Raw genomic sequence first — 27648 nt, 5'->3', positions numbered from 1 at the left:
GTTAATAGTTAATTTGCATATTAGTATTTATTATTGCTCTGGCCTTCAGAAGGATTCCAGGGCTGTGGAGATGAAAGGGAGCACTGACAAACTCTTCGCACTCCGGCTGCAACCCAAATGCGCTCAGCCGGCGGCAGCGAAGCGCCTCGCTGCACGATCGTATCGCTCCACGTAGGCAGAGCTGAGCTTCATGTGAGAATTTCAAACACCACCGAAATTAAAATGGAAAGACAGCCCCGAGAACTGGTGAGTTTCCCCATGTCAGAATTTCCTGTAGCATCTCTGGTGCTCTGGGTGTGGACGACCTCTTCTTTTATTAATTTTTGTTGTAGGTGGTAATTTGTGAATAATTTTCTAGGTAAAACAAAGGTTGAACTTTTGAAGCAAATGTCCACGACATGACCTTTATATCTCTTAGTCACTGTCAGGCTTCGCTGAGTGCTCTGCACCTTGACATTCAGTAAAGCAATAAAGAAATGAGATGTACTAATGTAACCTTTATAAAAATAGTTAAAATTATAGTTTAATTTTTAATCTCCCACTATGGTGTTAAAATAAGCTCAATAAACTTTGGCAGTAAATTATATTCAGAAGGAACTCAATTTAAATAACATTATAGTTATGATAGTCAGCAAATTACGTCCTGAACTGCTGCTTCAAGAAAAAAACCCACACATTTAAAGTTGAGCTGTTGACCTTTCCTGTTTTTTTGATAATAATTGGGCCACTATTCAATTATTAGTAGTCGATCTGGAACCTTAGGTCCTTTCTTTTCACATATCCTGCCTGGGCAATTGAGAGAACACCTCTCAGTAGCCAGAGCAGATGAGTTTTATGTGTTTCAGCTGCAGCATTGTGTGTAATTTCATCTTTATAAGAGACCTGCACAAAAAAAAGGATCAGAAGACTATTTGAGGGGAAGATGAAGAAATGAAACAAAAGAATGGTTTAAGCAAGATTATAAAGTTGTTTGATAGTGAGTGTAATTTCTTGGTCTTTGTATAAAATGGCATGGGTTGCTGAGTGATCATTGCAGATTGGGCTGTAAAATCAGGCTGAGTTTGTGGCTCTGGAGTACGTGTTGCAAACTGAAAATGCCATAGGCTTGCACGTACAAAAGCGTGCTGTGTGATTATTGACATTATGTATATATGAGATACAAGTTATTTAGAAATGTATATACAAGACCACATGTTGCATCTTAACATGGAGGGATCTTAAACTATTTGCCGAACACATATTTCTCAGGATTATTTTACCCAAAGTGCGTTCCTTCTGTAGTTTGTGGTGATACAGCAGTCTTCACCCATTGACTTGGATGCAATTTTGATCTCTGTTTTGTCTAATGGAATAAAATGTACTTGGGAAGGTGAGGGACGTGTGCCTGTCCTTGGTTTGGTTGGTTGTTTTAATCCATGAGAGGTATCGACGTTCGACTTGTTCCCTTGCGAATTTAAATCTTTCTCCTGTAAAGCCAGCATTTAATTGCCTGTAGTGCTTAGAAAGAGCTTGGCCAGGGACCATAAAAGTACTTTGATAAGCAGGTAGGACTAGAGAAAACAACAGTGCCTCAGCCCTGCTCACCCTCTCCTACATCTGACTGCCCAGCCTGGCTCCAGTATATTGTGGTGGAAGGGGACACGCTGCCTCTCGCACGGAAAATGCCGGGGAAGATAAACACAGAGAGAAAATACAGTAGTGCCACCGGCTCAGCTAGACCAGGAGCTATTACGGGAGAACTGACTTTATTTCTTACAGCTGTCTGGAGGTTTCTGTTTCTTTGAAGCTGAGGACAGCACAGTGAAGGTGTGGGAGGTAATGTTCAACGAGGGGAAGAGAGACAGAGGAAAAGCAGAGCTTGTACTAACAAGGAAAATGAGCTGGAGGGAAGGAAACAAATCTTACCTCTGGGTGGTAAAAAGGTGGATGTGCGTTATATACCAGTGGGTGCTATTTTCTGGAGAAATGGTGATATCTACTAGCAGGAGATCTGGGTTGCAGTACTAAGGTTCATTACATTGTTCCCGCTGCTGCTCTAGGCTTAGGTACTTTCACATTTTCTCTGTAAAGAAATAATCTTCTCAATGAGTTTTACTGTATAATTTTCAGTGAATGTAATTTTAAAAGGCTTCAGTAAAACAGCTCTTTACCCCTTGAAGGAAACCAAGACGAGATAAAAAATTAGTGATTTGGTTTCATGTGATTAGATTTCCTCCAATCAAGGCAGCAGTGAATATACGAGATACTATATACTCTATAATAGAGCACCAGCTGTGTAGAACAAATGGATTATGATACTTTTTTAAAATGGTGGTACTATAAAGACTTTGTCTCTGTATACCTTTGCCATTGGAAGTGAAGAATGGTCTTTAAACATACGTAAAGCAAGCACATAATCTTATCTCCATAAAAGTTACTTTCACCTTCTTGTGACTAATTAGGAACACGGGGGCTTTTTTTAAGCATCAGTCCTTTCTTCTTGAAGACTAAGGCAGATAGGTGTGTTACAGACGCCGAATCAGAAGGGGTTTCACACCTGTGATTATATTATTACTACTTTGACCTTAGTCGAATTGGGGGCATTTATGCACTCTTGTGAAAGACAGACGTGACTGGTTCAAGGTGGGCATCCCTGCTGAGAAAGGTGTGGACTGAAAATGTGATGCTTTATGAAATGATCTGACCTCAAGTGCCTGGAAGTTAAGCAGAACATTTCCACTGGCTTGTAATCTGGACATGGCTCAGTCAAGGGAAAAAAAACCACTTCTTTTACATGCCATCATAGAGTAAAGAAGTCAGTTAGGTTTACATCTCTGAAAGTTTTGTAAAAACTGAGGAGATATTGGAAAAGTTAAGAAAAAAAAAATGCCCTAAAATCTACCAGGATTATTGTACTGTCTATTAGAACGGATGGGTGAAAATATTGCAGGAAGAACAGTAAAGAAGGAGCTTCAACAACACAAAAAGGCAAGTATTTTTATGAAATATTTATGTAAAAACTAATTAAATGAAAATCAGAATTGTATTTTGCTTTAAAATTTGCACTACGATATCTCAGTGAGAGAAAAACCCCTCATGCTTGATGAAGAGCTCTCTGAGGTAGGAAAAAATTTCAGGCAGGAGATTTCTGCCTGGTTTAGCTGTCAAACAAGAGCAGGAAATTGAAGTCAAACACTTACACTTAGCAGCAAAAGGATAATGTGCCTGCTAGGGCCAAGTGGCAAACGGCTGGCACCGTTTCCTCACCAGGCACTGGTGTGGTACGGGACTGTCCCGTTGCCACTGCATTGCTCCTGCCCAGTGGGCTGGGGTCTCTCTGGAGGGCTGGGGTCTCTCCAGAGGGCAGATCACTGCAACTTGGTTCCTGAAAATGTTCCTCAGCACGTTCCTCTGTGAGCAAAGCCCTAATGTGTTTTTTGGACAGCCCTGAGCGTGCTTATGAATAGTTTATAGTAAAAGCTTCCATGGAGAATATAAAAAGCAATTAAATCTTAATGGCCCAATGTTTACATTTTTTGAACTACAGGTTGGAAAGCCTGAGTGCAAACTGTTCAGACACAGCTAACATTTTTGCTGTAAGGGGATTTGTGATAAGCACTGGGCAAAAAAGGTATCTAACCCATCTATTCTCTCATTTTTTTCATACACATTTTCCTTGTACCACTAGAAGTGAGAGCTTTCAGTTAGATTTTAGAGGACCATTCCCTCAGAAAAAGGACTGTTGGTAGCTGCAGATATGAGGTCCCAGGGACAGGGGAGCCTGATCTCACCCAGGCAAAGAGGTCAGGATGAGGATACTGTCCTCAAACACCATCAGGGTGCTTAGACACCATCAACATGGGAACCACGATGACTAGGTACAAATAAAAAAACAGACTCAAGTGTGATGTACTTCATAGTTCTTTTTTAGGAGCCAATCCCACAGGTGCAACAGCCTTGTGGGGGGCTCTTTAGCCTCTCTGGGACCAGGGACCCACCTCACCTACACCTGCTAGCAAACTTTCATAGATATGCTATGCCAAGTCAAGCAGCTAGTTTCATCTCCAAGTAAAATTTCCTCTTTAACGCTAGGGAGGATGACGTCTTTGGTGCCTTAATCTTTTTCCTGCTCTTCACTGGCCAGTGCCACTTCAACTTGGTTGTAACCCGTGGGCCAAAAGACCCATCAAGGGAGGCAAAGTCAAGGGTCAAAAGACCCATCAAGGCAGGCAGAGGCAAAGGCTTTCCTTTCAGCCTTGCAACTTTGTGTCTTAGTGCCTGAGGCATTTTTATTTATCTTAAAATGGTGTAGCAAGCCACCACATGCAGTCGTCCTCATCTTGTCCCTCTGGCTCACATTGACTCTGACATGGAGGATTCAGCCATGCTTTGGACACGTCTTCCCAACCAACGGGGCTGCCAAAGCCTGCCAGCCTAGGGGGACATGGTTCTCTGAGGCAATTGTGTGAGAGTGCTGGCTCTCAGAGGGTACCCCTCTGAGATTGAAAGCAGTGACTTAGAGTTATGTGGATCCTCTGCATCACCCAGATTTCATCTGTGTAGCTTCTAACCTTTGAAAAACCCACACCAGCCTTAGGGAATGGCCTTAAATGCATAGGGCTGTGACAGTGATATGAGGAGTAAGAGCCTCTCTTGGCATGTAAATGTTGTCTTGGCCAGCTCAATCTCATTTGCTCTTTTCTCTCACTGTATTTGATTTAGTCTGCAATCAATAGTGAAATGAAAAGGACGTGGGCGTACTCCACCCACAGACTTTCACTATTTTGCTTGGAGATGCCAGATCTGCAGGGTTCTGGTTCTGCTAATCCGTGCTATGCGCCGTGCAGCGCGGGAAGGGGCTAAGCAGAAGTCGAATGCTGGCTGGTCCTCGCCTAAAGATCGCTGCTCTCCAAAAACACAGGCTTCCTGTTGTCTGCTGAGAGAGGTTTCACCTGCTCTTGCTACAAGCAGGACAGCTCTGCTATTGATTTCACTCAGAACAGGAATAGAACTACTAATCATCGTACTATCAGCATAGCTTATGATCTGATGGTACAGCCTGGTATTTAGTTCAACGCAAATTTTCTTTCCTGGACTGAAGCAAAGTAACTCTATTGCAGTCCTTTGTCAGTGGGAAGAGATAAAGCTTATTAAGGGCATTTTTCAGGATCTGTCAGAAAGAAAAACGACGTTTAGTACGCACAGGTATTTAAAAATACACAAGCATCATATGTACTTGTGTGTATACACACACACATCTTCAGTTCTGTTTATTTTTTAGGACAGAAATGTAATTTTTTCTTGTTGCTGAAGTCTGTGATGTAGGCCAGAAAAGCAATCTGTGCCCAAAATACTAAGGCAAAACTTTCAAAGAGCAATTAGTACAAGCAGAATATGTTCTTTTTTTCCTTATTGAGACAGTGTTTGTTTTGCTGACAGCCTGGCTTGTGAAATGAACACATAGTGAAGCCCACTGCCAGTGTGCTCTGTACAAAACTCTCAGAGTGGAAGGGTGTGTGTCTGTGTGTATTTCTCTGTACTGAGACCCATGTAACATCACCACAATAGATCTGCAATGAATTCTGAAACTAAAAATCTCTCCTTAGTACAATGAGAGAATACATGTAGGGCTGTACTGAACTATTTGCTCTAACATTTAGTTCAAACCTGGTTAATAAACTACCTAAAACCTAAAAATAATGATAATTAAAAAATCTATCTGTATATTTTCGCGTTGTGCTGTTATAGATAGACTTATGAATGGAATCTCAAAATATTAGAAACTTAAGCTGGAAACAGGGATGTGCACACTGCGCATTTTTGTTTTGCCATGAGCAATGTTTGGTTTCGGGTGAAGCAGTTTGCGCATCACCACAAATTGATAGTATAGGATGATGAGGCGAGCACAGCTGCAGAAGGAACCTGGATTTTACAATAAACTGGTCCCATTGGGATGAAATGGTACATATTGAATTCTGTATTTATGAAACTTCAGCACGGTGTAGTTTGCCTCGCCCTACAGTTGTATACTGGGAAGGAGAGACCTCGTTATAGACCAGAGGTTCATAACAGGAAAGCAATTCAGTATGCGCTTCCAGGGCAGCGGAGACCCTGCACTCATTGCGTGCATTGTTGGCACCACGAGAAGGGGCTGGGCACTGCTGAAATAGATATCAGGTAAAATACAAATGCACAGACAAGAAGGACTGGAGAAAAAACTTTACCCTGTGAGTTTTCAGAGTTCAGTGAAGCCTATTAGAAAAAACAAAACAAAATATTTGAGAGGCGACCTGACTCCAGAGAATAAACACTTACACAGGGAAAAAATAATGGGTACCAAAGGGCTTTTAAACTTAAGTCTGAAAAGTATAATGAGATCCAGCGGATGGAATCGGGAGCCAGACAAATTCAAGTTGGAAACATGACCTACATTTTTAATAGCGAGTGTGATTAGCCATTGGAACAAAGTACCCACAAAGTAGTGGATTCTCTCCTCTTGATGGCTTTGAATCAAGACTAGATGCCTTTCTGGGAGATAAGCTTTAGTCAAAAATAGTTATGCTTTAGTCAAACACATGTTACAGGGCTCAATATAGAGGTAATTGGGGAAATGTAATGGCCTGTGATATCCAGGAGGTCAGGCCAGATGGTATAATGATCCCTTCTGGCCTCAGACTCAATGAATCTCAGAATGAATATAAATGCTATCATCTGGATGCGCATTTGAAATAATTGCAGGCAGAGATTAGACACGCAATTGCATATGGTTCAGAATTGATAAACTTTCCTTCCCTGCAGAACAAAGGTCCTTATTTATGCCTAATTACATGGTGCTGTTGTAATTCAAATAAATATCCATTAGGAACTAGGATGAGGTGTCAGCAAATCAATTTTAACCACTGTGAGTGTGTTGTGTGGAAATCTAGTTCCTAAAGGTTATATTCAGCTCCAGACTTGCTCGCACAGGAATATATCCAAGAGGAGCTCCAGCATGGACATTTACTCCACCCTGAGTGTCATTACATGATTTTGCCCTGTTGACTTTGACGTTGATTCAGTTAACTCATAAAGCCATGGAGGTCCTGATTCCCAAAGCAGCTGGGTGCCTAATGCTTATGACTACCTATGCATTGCCGAATTTTACGGGAAAGGGTTGTTGAAAGAGTAATAGCAGAAAATAAAATGGTGCGAGCTTCTATGAGTAGTTTTGCTTATGCTGACATCGCAAATGGCATCTCCGCTTGATAATGCACATGCACCTGCAAAATTGCCAGCTGTTGCAATGCTTCTGGAGAAAGAAGTACGAAATATTAACCGGTAAAAGAAACCGCATTAAAACACAGATAACGTTTAATATGAATTTCCCCATATTATGTAGCTTTCAATTTTAGTGTTATCTCACTCACAAAGCATTCAAAACAACTGCATAGGTAAGCAGTGAGACCGCACAGAGGAAATAATATTGTTAAAGTTCAGTGAAATGTCGTCATTTATGGTATGTGTGTATTTACCTGTGCTCAGAAGATAAATGTTGATGAGTACAAAAACTTTCATTCATAAATGTCCAAAACCTTTCGTATCCTCAGTCCTCCCCCAGAATCAACTCCGATTGATGCCACTAAACACCCACTTTCCAGGTGATGAGAAAGTTTATTTTTTCAAGTTCTGAGAACTGTACATAAATCCTCACAGCAGCTAACGTGCCACTTGAGAACCTAAAATTCTGAGGTAAGGAGATTTCCCCTGAGCTATATATTTAATTTAAAGGGGGAAAAAGCCTGGATCTACAGCTGCCCTTACAACTATTCAAACATTTGAGGAGGTCTGTGGCACTCCAGTCTTACTGGTTGGCCTTTCTCAAAGTGAATGAGATCTGAACCATCCTGGGGTATAAAGCTGGAATCTGCACCTGCATCCAAACTTTATTTATTATAACCATCTTCCATTTTTTTTTCCCTGTGTTTTCCCCAAGCAACATACATAGAATATCATGTATAACACGGAGGCTGTAGAATTATATGCTAATATGTCAACTTTAAGCCAATGTTTCTTTGGATTCTCCTTCTGTATTGATGCTTAGAACTTTACAGCTAATTACACATTTGCTAAACGTAGCCTGCTTTTTCCAGCCTCTTCCATTTCAGCTCAGAAAGGAAACATGATGATGGTGATTCTGCAGCTACTCTGTAGAGCAACCAGTGTTGCACTGAATCTCAGCATTTCTTTCTCATGTGAATAACAAGTCTGCAGATACTATTCGATACAGTTCTGAATGTTTTGTTAGATTACACTAAAAATGAAAGTGACATGAAGTAATGAAAATAATATTTAAAGTTAGCTGTGTTTTAATGTGGCGTTTTGCCAGTTAAATATTTTTTCAAAAACATTGCTGTAGCTGCTGATTTTGAAACTGCTTTTTCAGTACTTCTACAGGGATGGCATTTACGACAAGACTGCTGTATCAGCAAACCACCAATACAGGTATTTTACTTTTTGTCTTGCTTTATAGCCCTTTATACAAGGCCTTCCTGTAACAGTTCTGCAGTAACATTAATTTTGTAAAGGTCCTGAAGGTCATTCTTATTTTCAGTCAAATAACAATATCTGAGAATTTTAATGATGCTCTTGCATTAGTCTTATAATTTTCTGAATTGTTATAAAATTCAACAATGTATGAAAATGTCATTGCTAGGGATGAATGAAGCAGCTCATCTGAAAATGAAAATCAGCTCAAATCTTTGCAGGTGTTCAAAAAAACTTCACATAATTTCATTTTGTCTCCCCTACCTCCACTTCTCAGGTACTTTTAGAAGTTCTGGTGCCTGAAATATCAACATAATTGATTTTTCTAGACAAAGGAAGCGCTTAGAGGTAATTATCTAAACTTAAGTATAGCATTTAGTACAGTGCCATGTGGAAAATTATTAGCTAAAATGGGAGATTAGTACAGAAATTGAAAAGTGAGTAAGAAAGTAAGTAGTAGTACGAGGAGATCAGTACTGAGGGAATGTAGTAGAGCTTCCCAAGCATCAGTCTTGGGCCTGATAGTCTTTAACATTTTTTATTAATGATGATGGCATAAAAAACAAGCATGTACTAATGGAATTTACCAATGGCATAAGGGAGGGAGGTGCTGTCACGGCAGAGATGAATAAAACTCTCATTTAGGAAGAACTGAGTGACCTTGAGGACCAGGATATGATAAACTGGATTAAATTTGGAAGGATTTGAATGCAGGTTCATGCATCTGGGTCTTGTTAACCAGATTTCTACTATACCTGCATGCTCGTACGTAAGAAAAGAATAAGGCGGTGAAAGGCATATGTAGAAATCAGCCAGGGTAGTGCACACTATTCACAAGTGATTCACTTCACTTTTGGGAAGCTACTGAAAAAGACGATGAGGGTGACCACGGGAAGGGAGAGCCTTCAGTGTGAGAGGAGTTTGGCACAATGAAGGCTGAGAGAGGCCACTATAAATACCGCATGGGCATAAGCTCCAGGAAGAGAAAACATCTATTTAAACTAAAGGACAACACTGGAACAAGAATAAATGCGTATAAATTGGTTATAAATAAATTTAGGATAGAAATTGGAAGCAGGTTTCCAAACAACAGAATAGTGACATTCTGCAATTGCTTTCCAATGAGAACGGTGGAAACAACAACAACAACAAAAAACCCCAAGCTACTTTTAAGATGGAGTATAATGAGTTTCTGAAAGGGATTCTATGATGTGTTTGACTAAGATAGCAGGGAAGTGGACTTGATGACCCAAGAGGTCTATGCAGGCCTATCTTTCTAAGCCTGTTTTTCATGACCAAATATTTCAGAGCACTTTTAAGTGCTTCCTTTCCTTCATGTATTTTTTAGATAAATTTTCTTATAGCATACTGCAGGGACTGCTAGCTGGACTGATTTAGGGAAGGCACAAAACTGTGGTGTCCAGAATATGCTGGGTGCTCTCCAAACAAAGCAAGAGGAGTGTCCAGCACCCTACAGGGCAGCACTCAGGGTATTTAAAGAAATCACTGTTTTCAGTGGAAGGCAACGAGGACTAAGTCTGAACAGGAGCAGCACCTTGGTTCTCTGTTGTTTCTCCTACTCTCCTGAGTCTGCTCCTCTATTTTGCAGTTTGCTCTCTCAGCCCCTGTGCACATATGCATCAGTATGAAGTAGGATGGCAAACCACACTTTCGATGCATACAATCCCTGGATAAAAAATGGAGCAGTTGGTGTGCGTCTGAATGGGTGCCAACAGTGCAAAGCTGCAGTGAAGATGGCTTGTCTGCGAGAAGGGAGGGTTTCTCCAGGCTCGGTGGTGTGGGGTAGAGCTGTGCTAGCAGTGTCATGGTTTCTTCCTTCTCAGTCCAGGAACCACCTATGTCCTTTGGTTTGGCTTATCCTGCCTGGTGCCTCAATGCTTGCTTAGTGTCCCTTGCTCCAAAATCCAGCACTTCCACTACTTCTGAAAAGCTGCATATCCCCTAGTCAGTGTGGCCGCAAAGGGATTTGTATGGAAGCTGAGGCTTCAGGGTTGAGTAGCTGGAGTTTTATGGGTTCCTTACCCACAAAAGGAAAATTGGGTGTTTAAAGATCTTTTATAGTAATAGATACTGCTTCATCAAGATGCAGGGAGTTTGCAGGCTGGCCTGGTAATGTGGTCGCACTCCTATTAAGAGAGTATCTCATAGTCAAAAGTATTATGATTTTCTACCTATGCTTTAGTTGAAATCCGATGAGTGGGGCAATAAGATCTGCAGAACTGAATGATTCTGGTTGTTTTTCCTCTCCAGCTAACTACACATATACTTCTGAAATCAGCTGTTAATACTGAGAATAGGTTAAGAAATGGGAAAGTTAGATGAAAGCCCCAAGAGTACATGTAGTTTGGAAAAGGAGAATAGGCAGCAGCTTTACGAGGGAAGAGTGCTTTGCTTACACCTTGTCGCCATCCACATTAATCACATTTGCAGCAACTCTACTTTTTTGTCCAAATACTTTAACAACTGGTTTAAAAAACGGAGCAGGATAGCTGAGTCCCCAGGTTCTCGTAAAGGGGGTAATGAACACCTGCATAACAAGATAGAAAAGCCATAAACACGGTGGTGGAATTTTTCAGTCCCTCTTCAGCTGAGGTTTTCTGCAGCTTTCTCAGCCCCTCAAGTGCCAGGCAGGGAGGCAGCCGCTCGCTGGGATCTCTATGTGGGCAGCCGCTTGCGGTGCCTCCAAAAACTGCGGCTTTGCCATCGTGACTTTAGTGCAGTGCCCCATGTGTGAGCCACCCTGTGACTCACTGGTCAGAAATGCCCAAAGCTAAAGCTAGTTTGGAAAAAATATTTTTGAGAAAAAACTATATTACAGGTCAGAATTGAAAGACGCACATTGTGAAGAGATCTAGAGAAAGCATTTTGATTGACTGAAACCTAAAAAGAGCAACTCTTATTTTTGCTGGTTTTAAATTTAATTTAATTTGATTTTTGTTCCTAAAACGTGTGTATCTAGAGAGCTATTTTTTCACCCATCCTTAACTTCAACCAAGACACAGCGTTCTGTGAACACCTAGGTAAGACGATTTCATTCTGCCCTGTCCAGCTAGCAAACTCAATTTAAAACGAATCAATCATAAGCACGACCCGTACTTATAGCTATATTTTAGTGAGTTATTACTCATATGCCCGGGTATGAGAACGCGGCTCATCAGGGGAGTGCAGTGGCCTCACATCAGGGACAAATTCAGCCCTGAGCTTGCTCAGCGTCAGGAAATGCAGTCGGTGTTTCCATGGGTGGAAATATCTATGGGGGTATAAAGGCACATTTTCAGCTTGTTTGCAAACAGACCCGTTTGGCAAGCACGTGCGTATGGGAGCTTTCAAGTGGCAAGTGTACTGAGGAAATGTCTGTGACCACAGCAGGTGAGAGAAATGGCTTTTTCAGACATGTCTCTGGATTTTGGCTGCCCGCTTACACACCACATGAAGGAGGCAGTGGCATTGATGGCGTCAGGAAGGATGTGAGGGGCCCCCTTGCCTGTGCCAAGGCTGTTGCCTGCCTCCAAGCAGAAATAATGAGCACCTCTGATATTAACAGTGATTAAACTCCACCAAAGCCTATGAAAATAACCACTGATGAGGTAAATCGGCCAGAGGCCGGTGTCCGTGGGCGCTAGACCAGCGGCTGTGGAACAGGGGCTGTGCTCAGTGCCGGCGGCCTGAGATGACTGGCCTGGTGGGCCTGGGGACGGCAAGGCCCAGCTTACTTCCTTGTTTCTCACCCCTGGAGATTTTAAAAATAAGAGGTTTAAAACTAATCTCCAGAGGAAACAAGCACCTGGCAGCAGCTGCTAACACTGCTGCCATGGTCCTGGCCTCCTGGCCCTGTGGCCGTCATGCACTTCATCATGTCACGTCCCTGCCGAGCGGGAAGCCGCACGGTGAGGGTGGGCTGTGAAATGACGCCTCTGTGTGCGAGCTGCGGTGCCGTGAGGATGTTACGGCCTGCAGAAAAGGAAAACAAAAAAGGAGCACAGGAAAGAAAAAAACACATAAAAAGCTGTGCTTGTTCCTCACTCTTCCCTCAGCGGTGTCTCACCCGGTGCGGAGGCTTCAGAGGTGTGAACACATCCTGTTTACATCTGCCGCCCAGACGGAGATGCTGAGGGGAGCACCCGGCTGAGGAGCGGTTGGAGGCAGCACCGTGTGCAGGGAGAGCTGCCCGCAGTGGGAGACGGCCCCAGCATGGACGCGCTGCCCATCTACCATGGGGGCATCAGCCGTGAGACCGGGGAGAAACTGCTGCTGGCGGCGGGGACTGATGGCAGCTACCTGCTGCGGGACAGCGAGACCATTCCGGGAGTCTACTGCCTCTGCGTGCTGTGAGTATGGCCGGCTCTGCGCAGCGGCCATCGCCGCTCTGGGGCGCGGGGCAGCCGAGGGCAGCGGGGCTGGGAGTGGGGTGATGGGAATGGCTGCTCAGTGGTAGTTGATTTTCAGCCTTCACAACTACAGTACGGGGCGTTCTTACATAACAGAGACAAACTATGTCCTAATATTACCATTTGCAGACATGTGTGAGACTTTTGGCTCCTTCGCCTTGACTTAAGGCAGAGGGGTGCCTGAGGGGTGCCTGAGTGGTCTGAGGTCCTTTGCAGAGCAAAGAGGAGCGGTTTAGGCTTGCAGAGCGTACACTTCCTACAGGCATAAAACAAAATGAGAAAGCAGGCGTGGAGCACGTAGGAAGGAAGAGTGAGATGACATGGAGAAAAGCCAGGCAACTTGACTTGGGATGGCGTGTGCTGCCTCTTTGTGCTGGATAATCCTCTTGCTTTCTGCTTGCTGTCTTCTGCTTCTCTAATGCACTCATGGGTGTGCGTAGCAGCGTCCTCTGTCATCGGGAAGGGTAGTGTGGATTGCTGTCATCCAGAACATGCCTTTTCTTTGGGATGTTCTCAGTCAGGCTGTGTGCCCCATGAGCCATCAGGCTTGGAGTAAACTACCCGTAAAGTACATGAAATACTGATGGGTACTGAAGTAAAGTGGTAATGTTTCATCAAACAGGGTGAAAAGGGAAAGATCTGATGGGATGGTCTGTCAGAGAGAGGGTAGAGAGGTTTTCCTGAGAGAGCTGGGGAACGTTATAGTCATAGGACCTTATTTTAATGAGGCAATTTAATTACCCTACTTTTGGCAAAAGCAGAAGTCTCGGAATTCCTGAGAGATAAAGCTGTGCGATAAAGTACCATTGCATCGAAAGAACAAAGATGTGTCTACCAAGGCTAAACAGACACTTGCACCATCCTTCAGTAGGAGAAGGAATACAAGAGAAAACTGGTTTAGGGCCAGCAAAAAATTAGCTAACAGAGGGCACTTATGTACCTGGTAAAAAAGCAGAAGAGGAAGAAGAGTCCTACGTCAGTTTTTCTTGATTATGTTCCCAGCAATATGTAATTAAGCCCCAGGTGAGCATTATTATTCCCCTGTTGTAGACCAGTAAATGGAGGCGTGCAAGAAGGTTATAGGCAATCCAGAAATAATACACAAGCATCTTTTCAGGGAAGATCTTTGTGGCCGAAGATGTATTTTTTCTTTTGTAACGAAATCAGAAGGTGAACAAAGATAGGCACTACTGCTAACAAATGCCTTAACAGCTAGCTGAAAAATGGGAAATAAGAAGCATCTTGAGTTAAATGAAAATGGAATAGACATAGCAAGAGGTAAGGAGTGCTATGATTCCTGTGATGGGAATGGGCAATAAAAGCAGAATCTCTTTTAAATAACCATCAGAGGAAATGGTGATATATCTCCTTAAGCCTTAGAAGTCATTCAGTGCAGGCGAAACACTAAGGCATTAGAGAAAGGGTCAGGCAGAATGTTACAATGCTGAATAAAATAGCGAATCCTAAAATTAGCCCCCCATTAGTCTAAATCAGAGCGTAGGTATGTAACACGGTCTTTTCATCTGCACACAATCAGTTGGGATTTTTTGCTGTATTAGTGGTAATTTACGTCCTTCGGAAGAAATTTCATGAATGAAATGAAATATCTAAAATGAAAATAGGAAGAACAGAAAGCATTCCTGACTATGAAGCTCTGCAGTCTTTGGAGGAAAAGAAAAGAGACTTCAGCAAAAAACAGAACCCTACCTAATTGTTTCTGGAACTCATGGGCCACTCTTTTCTTCATGTTCTGTTGCATTTGAACATATACATTATAAGCAAAAGGGTAAAAACCAAAAATATTACCGGTGGATGATATGCAGGATAGATCCTCAATAAATTTTTATAAGGGAAATTTTCAATAGCGTCTTGGATAAATCCAGATTCAAAATTAAATGAAAAACGTTATGATGAGTGTGATCTGATATAGACAGAAAGGTGGCTGAAAAATGCTAGAGCCAAGCCTCGGTTCCAATAGCTCTTCATATTTCAATTCAGAGCATTATATAAGAAATAGCAGATAGAGTAAACAGCATATCACACAATAGCTTTGGAGATGGTTATCGTGAAGATACTAGGAAATGGTCTCACGCTGAAGACAGTAATGACAGTTTAAAGAAATGTGGGCTGTAAACTAGAGAAATGCTTTGACAGGCAAAAGTTTACCAAAGCAGAGCACGTTAGTGGGGAGATTGGAGGAGCAAGTAGGGAAGATTTGAGAGATGTAGATATGTATTCAGTGGAGGATGCTAAGCCTGGCTTTGCCAAAATAAACCAATGAACCCAACCCTCCAAATTCTAGTCTGGACATAACGCACAGAGATGAAACAGGTGGCAAGCACGTATGCACATGAGAGCTTTGGTGAAAACTGAGGGAAACATGAAGTTGCTGCATTCGCTGTTTAGGAAAAAGAAAATAAAAGAATGAGTAAGTACTTCTCTGTTCTTTTTTTTATACTTCCTTCTAAATAAATTATGGAAATTATTGGGAATAACAAAGTTATTCAGAAATATACATTCCAGTTCAGAATCTGTGCTGAAAATCACTCTAGGAATACCTAGATATATCAAGATTAGGCAAAACATATACTTACTGGGAAGTACTGAAGTGATCTTTGAAACACGAGAAACAAAGCTGGACAGCCATTCTAATTGCAATAAGCATCAGAGATAAACAAAAAATTTTACATCTTCCCAATGAGAATTTTTAACAGAAGTGAAACTGTTTCATACTGCCAGTGATGTTTCTGTTGCTTTCAGAAAAGAAAAAAGAAAAATAGTCCAGTTTTCCAAAACTAAACCGAATTCAGTCTGTCTTATTTCCCCTCTCCCTGCACTTCCCTGGAGAAATAAAGCAAAACAAACCTAAGCCCCACCAGCTCCCCAGCTCCCCAGATCCACGCCTTCTTCGGGTTTTTTTTTTTTTTTTTTTTTTACTGTGGGGGGAGAAGGGAGTTGTCGAAATTAAAAGGCACAAGAAGGAAGAGAAAAGAAACAGTTATCAAAAAAGATATTAAACAAATACTTGGGTGACAAGACTGTCATCAACTTGATCTCACATAGGTGGCTGCTCTGCACTTCCAGCTCCAGGTACAGGAATTGGTAAGTCCTGCTTAGGCTCAAACAACGCCTCCTTTTTCCAAGGAACTGTGTAAGGTTATAATGCCACCACTCCCATCTACCCCCTCGGGCACCCCGAGAAAGCTCTAACATATTTGGCCAGTCTTTGAGCCTCCTAAGGCACGTAGTAAGGGCAGCGGTGTTCACGGTCAGGCTCGTTCGCCTTTTGCTTTTCCAATTAAAAAGTGGAGCCCTGACCTTTAAAAGGGAGAAAAGTCAAAGACTTCGTGAATCCCTTGCGACTGACACTGATTTTACAGGGCAATCGTAAAAGAGACAGGTAGTAGCATAAAACCTGACCTACAGAGATGGGTAACTGCAGCAGGCAGGCCGCTGTTGTTGACGTGTTTGGCTAGAAAACTCTGTTTTCTCTCTTTTTTTTTTTCTCCTGAAGCGTTGCTTTATCTTCCCTGAATACTGCTTTCCGCTGTCCGAAGTCACCGTGTGCACATGGCATCCCTGCAAGCCTTCAAAGAGAGAATGTTTTTGGTGTGGCTGTGGCAGAGCACAAAGAACCCACTTTGATAAATATTTTAAGACCACAATTAAACTATGCATGGCAGAGTAGAAAGGTTTTGATTTGCAACGGTGCCCCCTGAGGCTCCGGCAAACAGAGGTGCTGCCTGCAGGTTTTGGCAAAGTTTTTTAATACCATATGCTCCCAAGATCTTAATTGTATGAATACCAGTATTAAACTGGTAATATATTCTTTAGGATGTTGTTCATTATGTTTTGAACATGTCAACAGGGGAGCACAATCTTTTCCTGGAAATTTTTTAGGGTTGCATTGAAAAGCAAGAAGATCTTTGCTGTTCCTGAAAACTGACCTAAAAGAAGTGCATATGCTTTAAAAAATGTACACATTTTCCCTGTAAACATGTTAGATGTTACATGCAGTACACCAAGGTTTTAGTATCAAAACCTGATTGTTCCAGGGAGTTTTCTTTACTGGTCTGGTTTCCTCTCGGCTCGATACCCCATTTGACATTTTTAGCACCCTCAGAAATCCTCTGTGCACACCGCTCCTAATGAAGTCAATGGGGGACACGGGACACAATCACGGTGCCTAGATTGAGAAGCAGCCTCTTAAACTGTGCCTGAAAAACCCGTAAATAAAATACCTGAGAGTGCTGAAAGCACTGCTTTCCTTTACAGATATATATGAGCACACATGCAGAAACAAGCAGCTCATGCCTGAGTGGGCAAAGATAAAGCCTTTGTAGTTTGGGTCTTAAAATTCATATACTTGAAAACAGTTGGAATGTTAGTAGTTGTTTCAGACCTTTAAGTAAGCTAGACATGACATACTTGTCAAACTGTGTGTTCAGATTATTTGTTTGAAACCAGCCATTCATGTACTGTGCTACATTCAATTTGTGGAGGATAATCAAAAGCTGGAATAGAAAGCTGTTTAGAGCTCTTGAAGCAACAGTAATGGCAACAGGAATAGGCTGCAGTCCTATCAGATTTTACGTGTGCTATTTTTTCTGTCACCATAACCACGGTGCACAAGTTCAGGCAAACGTGCCGAAACTTTCTGATGCGGCGGATGCATCAGCTGTACAATGTGAAGGTGTAATACAGGACCATGAGCCAGCTTCAGCTTAGCATTTCTTTTGTTTCCCATGGAATATGTTTGATAGAAATGGCAGAATAATTGCATTTATGATAACACTGCACATAATAATCATCATCATTTTAAATGTAATTTGGAACAAAAGCTGCTCTCTGAAGAGAGATTGTAAATATCACGCACTATTTTCAGCTTTTCAGTCTTTTGCAGCACAATGGTAAATTCTACTGAGGTGAGTATTTCAGCTCCTTGCTAATCAGAGTGATCTTTGTCTTTGCTGCAAATAACTTGGCTTATGGCCTTCAGGTATGGCTTTTCTTGAAAAGATTTTAGAAAGGTAGACAGCCTGAACCACAGGTAACTGCTACGCTAACGAACCTGTAAGTGACAGAATGGGTACAATTGTTAGATAGCAGAACCTAGATTAGCTCCACCCTGGTTTTGTATTTTTGAGTTTCAAGGATTTAGTTGAAGCAGTGATTTCAGGTTCAAGGACTGTATGGTCAAACCATGCCTACCTTGCTCTGAGAGGAACAGCAAGTGTGACAATGAGCTACAATGAATTACCCACCCCCCCCAAAAAAAAAAACCAAACCAGTAAATATTTAGTAGAAATATGAAACAGTAACATTTACAGGGCTATTGACAGTGTTTTATCTATTGCAGTTCTTGTGAGTTTTGCCTAAAATGAAAGAAAGTTCACAAGATAACCTTATTTTGTGAGTTTTTGCCTTTGTGAGGTACAATTCTGGAGGAGATAGTAATTCATTAAGCTTAGTTACTGACCCACAATAAAGCAATTTCCTTCCATTTAGCACCTCAGATTTGAATAAATTCTTCTTTTATTTCCAAATTTGAAGCAATTCCTCTTTGAGGCATCATTTTTGGCTAGTATCACCTTGTACCAGAGCAACATAAATCCTGCTCAGAAAGGCTCCGCACTTGCTCTTTAGGCGAATCAGTGTCATTTATATTGATGGTTAGAAGCATTCAAGTGGTGAAGATGCTGACAATCTGCCACAGAAATCTGTGCATAAATTCAGAGGTGCTTCACAAGATTTGACTTGCTCTTTCAAGCTTCTGTTAATTTCAGAAGAGAAAATGGAGATAATGCATTTGTTTTATAATGCTACAATTTTAAAGCAAGCTAATACTAGTTACTCATTCAGTATCATGAGTAATTTTTTTTTGCCACAAGAAGTGTTGGTAGAGGAATCAGTGACAGAAGTGTGAACTCAAGTGGATGTGTATAGAGTGCTGCTGTGAGCTAAGCTACGGTAAGTCTGCTGGGCTTTTCAGATGTTGTAAACATTGATATAAACAATTTTATTCACTCTTGCTGACACAGAGCTTGTATCTTGCACATCATCTCAATGCGAAAGCTATTTCTTCAGCTTGGGTTAGCTGATGGGTGGTAATTGCTAAGTTGCTGTACCTTGATTGTATGTCTGAGACCTAAATCAGGCAGGAACCAGGCTGCTTGTCAACCAGAAAATGCAAATTCCAGGACAGAGTGAGGAGCTGTAAGCTTAAATAGGATTTTCTCCTACATTAAATAACAAGAGGTTTTGACCTTTCTATGATTACTAAACTGAGCAGAAATATCAGAATTAAAAAGGAAAAAGAAAGAAGTTTAATTGAACAGCTAGATTGACTGTTTCATCATTTTGGCTGCCGTCACTTCCGTTGCATGGGGGAGGCCATGCAGCTCAGGGGTGCCCTGGGCAGGGGAGACCTTGATGACCACACAGGTGGGACATGCAGGCTCCCAGGCACTGCCTTTGATTCCCCTGACCTCACAAGTTTTGGCTCTGTGGTAGCCATCTCCCACCTCTGTACCCGCTGTGGGTGCCCATGCCATCGTCCACGTTCCTGGTGGCCCACTGGGATGCTGCCTGAGGTTGGTCCCTCTGACTGAGCATTCAGGAGTGGATCTGCAACCTGCATCAAACACCTCTGGATAAGGCAGAAGCAGCTGCAACCTGACCTTTCATGCTCATTATGTTATCTGTGGCATGCCATTGACCCTTCCCCCCGCCCCGAAAGTACCGAGTCCCCCATGAGCTCTCCTGTAGCACTCATCGTCATTCCATTAGTAGTACTCATCTCTGTAGTATTAAGGGGTTTCTAAGCGTTATCTCAGTTTGTGAGATAAAGAGTGTGTTTTCTGTGGCATGGGGCCCTTTTTCTTTCCTTCCACATCCATCCCACCCAGTCTCAATTGTCTTTCCCAAGATGCCCAATATAAAGTACCTTCTGCTTTCTTCCCCTGCTAATCCAGGCCAGGCAACATACATACGTCGCTCGTGGCTTGAGATTGTGGATGCTGTTTAGCTGAGTGCCCATGGTACAGCTAGCCCCCACACAGTGTGGCTGCAACTGCTAACGACATGGAACAACTGCTAACAGCCTCTCTTCCAGCCTAGACAGCCACCACTGCGTCCTCTTGGAGACTGCAAGAGATATACTTTCCTTCAAAAAAAATTTTACGTCTTACTCTGAAAACTGGGCAAACCCTCCAACAACTGGAAGATTATCTTTTTTTTTAAACACGGGAAAAGCATTGTTTTACCTAACATGGCCCCTTTTGGCACTTCTGCGTTCTCCATCCCACACAAGGTTCAGGGAAACACCTAAGAAACAAAATTTCAGGCTGGAAGGCTGGAATATGGCAAAGTTATAAGAAACTGAGTATGGGCAGTATATAGTGCTCAGGACCACTGTTTGTGGGCCACACCACCATCTGGTTCTTAAGCAATATTGGCAAGTGAAATTCCAAGGTAAGGTCAGGATGCAGATATACTAGGTAAGAAGAGCTGACTGATACAGTGCAAAGACATCAGAAGAGAAAGCTATGCAAAGAGGATGAAATTGATGTCCTTTACTGCTGACACGGCATTCCCCTGCCTCTCTGTCTTTCTCCCTTTATATTTGTTCCATTTTGGACCCAGAAATGAATACAAACTAGTTTAATAAAATTTCCCAACTGAGACACAAAACATTTGGGAATGATTTTAAAATATACCATGCAGCTGAAATGTCATAGTTAATTTTAATCTACAGCATGCGGCTGATATCCTCTGGCTATTTCAATGGAGCAGAAGATTGTAATTATTCACCTGTTAAAGTAAATGCGGCTCTAACAAGTCTAATCACAGTCAAAAAGGAGGAGTGGAGAGGACAGGTAGACAGATGCTGTCTCAGTATGTCATCTGTGAATGATGCCTTTGTAGCTCTTTGGAAGGAATTATCTAGCTATAAAGAAAAAAGCCTATAATATGAAGTGGGCTGTTTCCTGTAATAGCAACTTTTTCTAGATTTTTCTTTTTCCTTTGACAATGTTTTCCCAGCAATGGTATTGGAACAGAGACAGTGCTAGTGCAGTTCCCAGCTGATATAACACATCCTTTGCTATGAAGACAAAAAAATGAGATGATAACATAAAAGTATCATCAGTAGTGACCAAACCACTCTTTCATAAGCGCTATCCAATATTGTCCTTACAGCAATGGCTGTTCTCGGCTTCTCCTCATCAGTATTTTGGCATTTTTTGCCTTTGATCAAAAATTTATAGGGCTGCGTTCATCAAGCTGTTCATTCATGATTGATCCTGTCCCTGGAGCTTCACTGGCATGAAAGTGGATCTCTGCAGATGTGAGTGAGGCTTGTGGCCATCCTCGGGCCAGATGAAGGGATGGGGGAGCCCTTTGTTGGGTCTTTGCCTGGGTGTCAAGAACTGGTCCTCCTCCAAGATATGCTGGTACACCAGTGTCAGCGTAAGAGTGCTCTCTGAAATCCTTCTCTCAGTGGCATGTGTCCATCTCCTGCTGATTTTGTTCAGCAGAGAGAGGAGTTCAGATCACTGAACTGTTGCTTAACAGAAAGTTTTGATAAGGTCATATTCGTTGGGAGAATACTTATCATTTTGTGGAAAGAAAGCTCCCGATGGAAAGTACTCTGATGGGAAGATCTAGCTGTTCACCTTCCTAACGAAATGCGTCCTCCTTCCTTTGTGCATTGCCTTTGAAGAATGAGGTGTGGTGGTCCTGGGCCATCTCCCATCTACATAGCAGCTCTGTTTACTGATGGCTTCAAAGCCAACAACAGATGGTAATGGTGTGTTTTTCAGCTTAAACACACTGAACCCCTTCAGGCCTTTCAGTCTTTCGCCCTCTGGGAAAAATATATACGTTTGCCAGGTGAGTGGAGGGATCTCACTTGTCCCTCGCAAGGCTGTGATAGCAATATCATACTCCTCCCGTTCTCCATGTTGTACTCAAAGTGTCCATGTTCCCAAATTCTTGTCCCTTTTTCTGTATCTTGTGGGGTTTTAATCTGAGCTATCCTTTGTGCTTTTTCTGGGTGAGGTTGAAATACTTTACAATGGAATTTTTTTTTTTTAATGCAGAATAGGTGTCTATCTTATACCTCACCCTGCTGTCACCATGAGTATTACTTTATCTGACCTCTCTTTTTCAATTTGTCCAGCTTAGTAAACCCTTCCGGTGGAGTGCCGAAAGCCATCAGACATTTCAGAGTCAGGATAGCACCCAGCCCCTCAACATTGCCCCTCATGCAATCCCTTAGGTAGAGAAAATGATGATGGAAACAACAGATGGTAGCTTTCCAGACAACTGAGCCATTTGTGGAAAAATTAGATTTCAAAGAGACTGAAGCAGTTGGAATGCTTTGGCACAGCCAAGAACAAGCATGGGTGGTATGCACAGTGTATTATTAAAAACAGGAGGCAAAAGAGTGAGCTTTAGATTTTCACATACTAACTGTTGGTTTTGAGGCTTGAAAAAAAAAAAAAATCACTGTGGTGATGGTCAAATACGCACTTCAAAGAAAGTGGACAAAATGCCAGGGCCTCTCCGGTGTTTCCCCGTACACTATGGTTTGTGAAAACCCAGTTTCAGTGACTATATATTGGCTGGCAGGCTACATACGTAGGTGCAGGAAAACCCCTCATGATTTCTAAAAAAAAAAAAAAAAATATTAATGTGAATGTCAGCTACTAATGGAAAGCTGACAATACAGACACAGCTCTCAGAGGTTTTAAGAAACGACATGATGGTACAAGATTGTTTAAGAGCCCTAATGGGAGACACTGGGTTCCATGAACGTGGACATATCTGGTGGTTTAGAGGAAAGTTCTTTTAAGCAACTGGGCTTGAGCTGTGGCCTCAGACACCAGTGACTGCGGTGCCATGGCATATACAGGAGAACAGTGTTGTCTTTCCATGTCCTTCCCTCCTCCCGCAGCGACAGCAGGTTGCTCACCTCTCTTCCTGAGGGCTATTTCTGGGCCCAGCCAAATCTCTGACGCACTCCAGGAGTTGAGGTTGCTGGGAGAAGAAGTGGGGTAGTGGTGGCTGCTTTCCTCCTTAGGTTTCCATGAAGTGAGCATGGCCAGCCACTTCTCATGTCCATCTGGTATCAGGTGGAAAGTTGTGTCTCTGGGGAAAACCCTCCCTTCGGTAACACAAAGAAGTAGATGAAGTTGTGGTGGGATGGTGGGGCTGCATCAGGCCTGTTCCCGCACACGAGGAGGAGGGCAGTGCCTGAGCTACTGTGCAGGGATTTTGTCCCCACGGCAGCCCCGATGGGAGAGAACGGCTTTGTATCTTCCTCCTTAATCACAGTGGGAGTGGAGTGGTGGGGGAGAGCTCACAAACTGCAGCAGGCATTTTTGCTCGCTCCCCCCGCAGCTTCGTGGGGTTGTAGCATTGTGACAACTGTTAACAACTTCCTGCTTGGGTAAAGGATCTCAGACACCGCTTTGCAAAGGTTGCTGTAATGACTTTTTAACAAGAATTTATCCAGGAGCCACGACACAGAGCGTAAGTAAGTAATTGCAGTCATATGGTATCTGTGTCATTGATGGTTTCTGCTATTTTGCAGTCACCACTCTGATACCGTGCATAATTGGAAAGAAATAACAGCACTTTTCTGCTTTCTTAAGAATAAGAAATTATGCTGAAATAGGGAATGGTCCCTAAAACCCTGCTGTGTATTCATGTAAATCTATCTAGTATGAAATACAATCATCTTTCTTACCTGATACCATCTAAACTAATATTGCACTCACAGAACTACGATGAATTGTCTCTGCGTCTGAGTTAAATTTTAGATTTAAAAAGAATGAAGATTCCACACTCTCATAAGTCTCCTTTATTTTGAGACTTAGGAATTTGAGAATTAGGAATGTACGGGCAAGGCAAAGAGTAATTTACCTCACTTTTGTGGGTCTAGCTGTCCAAAGAAATTACTCATGCTGTTGCTTCCGGGAACATCTGCATTTAAATCAATCCCAGTACAGTAATGCTACCTGCCCATAATACACCTTCTCTTTTTCCAGGGAAAGTATGTCTGCTGTGTGTCAGTAAAAGGAGATCACTGAAAAAAAAATAAAAAAAAATGCTGAGGCGGGAATGAAAGCAGTGTCACTTAGAATAACTGAATATTGCTCACCTAGATCTGAGTCAGGCCAATCCCTCTCACCCAAAAAGGACCCAGCGGGTTGAACGCTGTTTCTGACCGGCTTCTCCTTTTCTTTGATCTACCTGGAGCCTTTGTGGGTGAATTTATTTTTAAGGAAATGTTAGCAGGTGAACTGACTCCCACACAACAGAGTGTACCTCTTGTGAAACCTGACAGTAGAAATAAGTAAATAAATACCTGTTGATTTTTTTTTTTTTTTTTTTCCTCCCCACAGGCATCAAGGTTACGTTTATACGTACAGAGTGTCCAAGACAGAAACTGGTTCCTGGAGTGCTGAGGTGTGTACTTCTCCTTTCTCTTCTGAAAATGTCTACATCCTGTTTGACGTTCTTATTGATTTAATGAAATATATTCAAATTACTCATGTTTCTGCATAGTCTTATTTTCATCGAAGGGAATCGATCTTGAGTGCGCCCATCACTAAGATGTCTTGGTACCATTTCTGACAGTCTTGAATTCATAAATTAATTCCCTGTTACATTTCAGCTGTTGCATAATACAACAGTGCATTGTTTTGCATCACTTAAAATAGCAAAAATACTGTGTTTTCACAATTGACAAGCACAGTCAGTTCCCTTCTATCACATGTACTGTTAGTGTCAGAATATTTAAGGAAATAATTTTCAATATCTACAGTGTTTTAAAGTTAATTTCTCTCCAGAGTAGTTCATCATTGGTGCCATACACAAACAGGGTAGCCAAAACTTGATGCAACTATATTTTTCATCCATCTGATAAGAAACTGGTAATTTAAGTGTAGAATAACACCATTAGCAATACAGACAACTATTTGGGTTGATGAAACTGAGATACTAACAACTTCTAGTTCTTTTATGAAGGTCTTATTCTTTGCATGTACTCTATGTATTAAATCATAATGAGCTTTCTGTTTGCACATTAATGAACATTGATTACAAACATTAAATAATTTCTAGACAGGCATAATTCCTTGGCCACTGTTATAACAGAAGTGGTTGCAGTGCTCTGGAAGACAAGACTGATTCCTGGGCTTACTCAGAAGCCAATCAGGGAGTAAAAGTGACTCACATTTCTATGGAATAACTAATTATCCATGTCAGTCTTGGGAACAGTACCCAGAAAAAAAATTGCTCATTTGTTCCTGTAAGGCATTGGGAGCACACTGTAGATTTGCACTGTCCAAGCAAGAGGGTTTTCAAGACAGGACAGGGGTGGTAGTGCACCCGCCATGCCAGGGCGAGCACTGGTGCCTTGGGAAGGATGCCGGGACCCCACCTGTGGAGGGCAATTCCCTGAGCAAGGCTGCGGCCTGCTTTGGCCGGAGATTACCCTAACCTGGTGTTGTACAGGTAATTCCTCTCCCATGACCTCCACTGGCTTCCGATGTATGAGGAGTCTTGGGCTTTCCCTCACTGTGTTTTAGGCAAACATTGTCTGTGTTTCACAGCGTAGGCGTTCTGAAGGCCCAGGGCTCTCAATACATCCTCTGCAGGGAACAGACCTGTCACACCAGCCCTTCCTTTAAGCAAACAGAAACCTTTACGTTAATGTTGCTAAGGCTGTGCTGGCCTCAGCTGCTATGAACAGCAGCCTAAATCCAACTTATCTCCACGAAATGTTCTTCCAAGGCTCCAGCTGCAGCTGGTTCTTTCCTGTCCGTGCTTCCTTCCCTGCGGCTGGTTAGTCTCTGAGCAAGCTCGGGTCGCACCCATCTTTCAAGGGTGAGGGAAGGAAATTAAAACAGTACTGGTAAAATCCCAGCCAGTGCAAAGCCTCCAGCTGGTGCCAGTGAGGCAGGATTTAGCCCACGACTGCTGGGTGAGAGCAGCATCCCTCAGGTGGGACAACGCTGGCAGGACTGTGCTTGTCCTCCCATGGCTTTGGTGGGGAGGAGTTATTACGAGAGTGCCCTGAAGTACGTAATGGAAATATTGGATTTTTTGATTAAAAGCAGACACAGTGTTTGAAAAAAGGCTAACGTGGGAAGACAGAAAAACTCCCACTTTCAATAGGTAACATTTTGCTGCTGCCTTTGTACAAGAGACAGACAGGAATACTGGGGGGAAAAAGAAAAAAAAAAAAGCCAGTATTGAATGCTCGCAGAAAGCCTTGCAAAGAGGCTATGTCCGTGCCTGAATTTAGCAGTGTAAGGATGCCTCCTCCCCAGTAAGTGCCAGGTAACTGTCTAGATTGTCTTACTGGTAATTCCACAGTGGAAGTATCTTACAGATAAACCCCAGGCTGGAGGTTCAATCACTGGCTGCAATAGATCAGGATCAGAAATAGTAAAAGATCACTTGGGAATTTGCCTAATAAGCATGGCAGGCTCTGAGTTTCTCTTATAGTGATTAGGAAATCGTCCCTTTTCCAGCCTTATACCACCACACTGCTGGAAACCACTCAGCGCAGAGAGGCCACAGTGTCCTGTGGGAAGGAGGAGAGCAGTACAGCTCATATTGACTTATTTTAAGTAAGTTGGCATATCGTGGGGTCCAAGTGAAGGGCTGGCTTCTTCCCTGTACTCTCCCAGTGCACAGATCCTCGGCACCCAGCATCCCCTCTCACCTCTCACCCTTTTGTCTTCACAGACAGCGCCTGGGGTCCATCGGAGACTGTTTCGGAAAGTGCACAACCTCATTTCGGCCTTCCAGAAACCTGACCAAGGCATTGTAACACCCCTGCAGCACCCAGTCATCAACCACGCAAAAGCCAAATACTCCCCAGGTGCGTGTGGGGCAGAGGGAGCCTCGGCTGTGGCTGAGCAGAGCCCCTCCTTGGCGGCAGGGATAGAGGTTTTAGACTTATTTGAAGCTTTGACCTGAAGTAGCCAGCAGGGTGACATGGCCAAAAATAAGCCCTAATTTTGCTGCTGTGTGATCGAAATGCTGGCACTCAGGTGCTAATTAGGGACAGGGCCTGTCAATGTGATGGGAAAGTGGATTTTGAGTATGGAGTCCTGAGTGCTCTACCAGCAGTGGCTGCCTTCTCTCCCCAGTGCCCTTGCCCTTGTAAGCACGAACATTCTGACCTGTCCATTTTCTTGCAGTGTTCACCCTTTGATATCTTTGTGATTATTTTTCTTAGGGAGAAATGAAGGCCGTGACTTCCACCTGCAGCCGTCATGAAGACATTTCCCCAAGTGTGACATAACCGTGTCTTCCAGTATCTCCTCTAGCCCATGCTCTAGAATAGAACAATTTATTTGATAGTTAATACAACTCCATGAGTTTTCTTGTAACATTTGCAGAAATGTGTACTTCACAGAATTTCTAGCTCAAAATTTAGAAGTTTTAAGTTTCAGAATTTGGTTGGGGTTTTTTTTTTCTTGGTGGTTTTTTTGTTTTTTTTTTTTTTTTCTAACTGAGGATAAAAAAATATCAGCCACTAAATAGTGTAATATCTCTTTTTATACTTTCAAGTCCAAAATGTTTTTCATTTCAAGAGTAGTTCCTAATTAATAATTAGTTACTAATTTTACATCATCATTAACTTTGGACTCTGCTTTGCTTTGTTCTGGCGTTTATGCAGAGCTGGGCAAGTCCCCTTGGATAGCTTTAGGAA

General features: G+C 42.5%; 1 protein-coding gene across 1 annotated transcript; it reads left to right on the top strand.

The window, feature by feature from the left end:
• Nucleotides 1–200: 200 nt before the first annotated feature.
• On the top strand, nucleotides 201–27425 carry SH2D1A (SH2 domain containing 1A). Its single transcript, XM_010126405.2, has 5 exons — nucleotides 201–246; nucleotides 12558–12851; nucleotides 24323–24386; nucleotides 26676–26811; nucleotides 27172–27425. Exons 2-5 carry the CDS (start codon nucleotides 12715–12717, stop codon nucleotides 27210–27212), a joined length of 378 nt encoding a protein of 125 aa, XP_010124707.2. The 5' UTR covers nucleotides 201–246; nucleotides 12558–12714; the 3' UTR covers nucleotides 27213–27425.
• Nucleotides 27426–27648: the final 223 nt, after the last annotated feature.

Source organism: Chlamydotis macqueenii, chromosome 11 (genome assembly GCF_036417535.1).
Source record: "Chlamydotis macqueenii isolate bChlMac1 chromosome 11, bChlMac1.mat, whole genome shotgun sequence".
In the NCBI taxonomy this organism is placed as follows: Eukaryota; Metazoa; Chordata; class Aves; order Otidiformes; family Otididae; genus Chlamydotis; species Chlamydotis macqueenii.
This window is presented reverse-complemented; position numbering and strand designations above follow the sequence as displayed.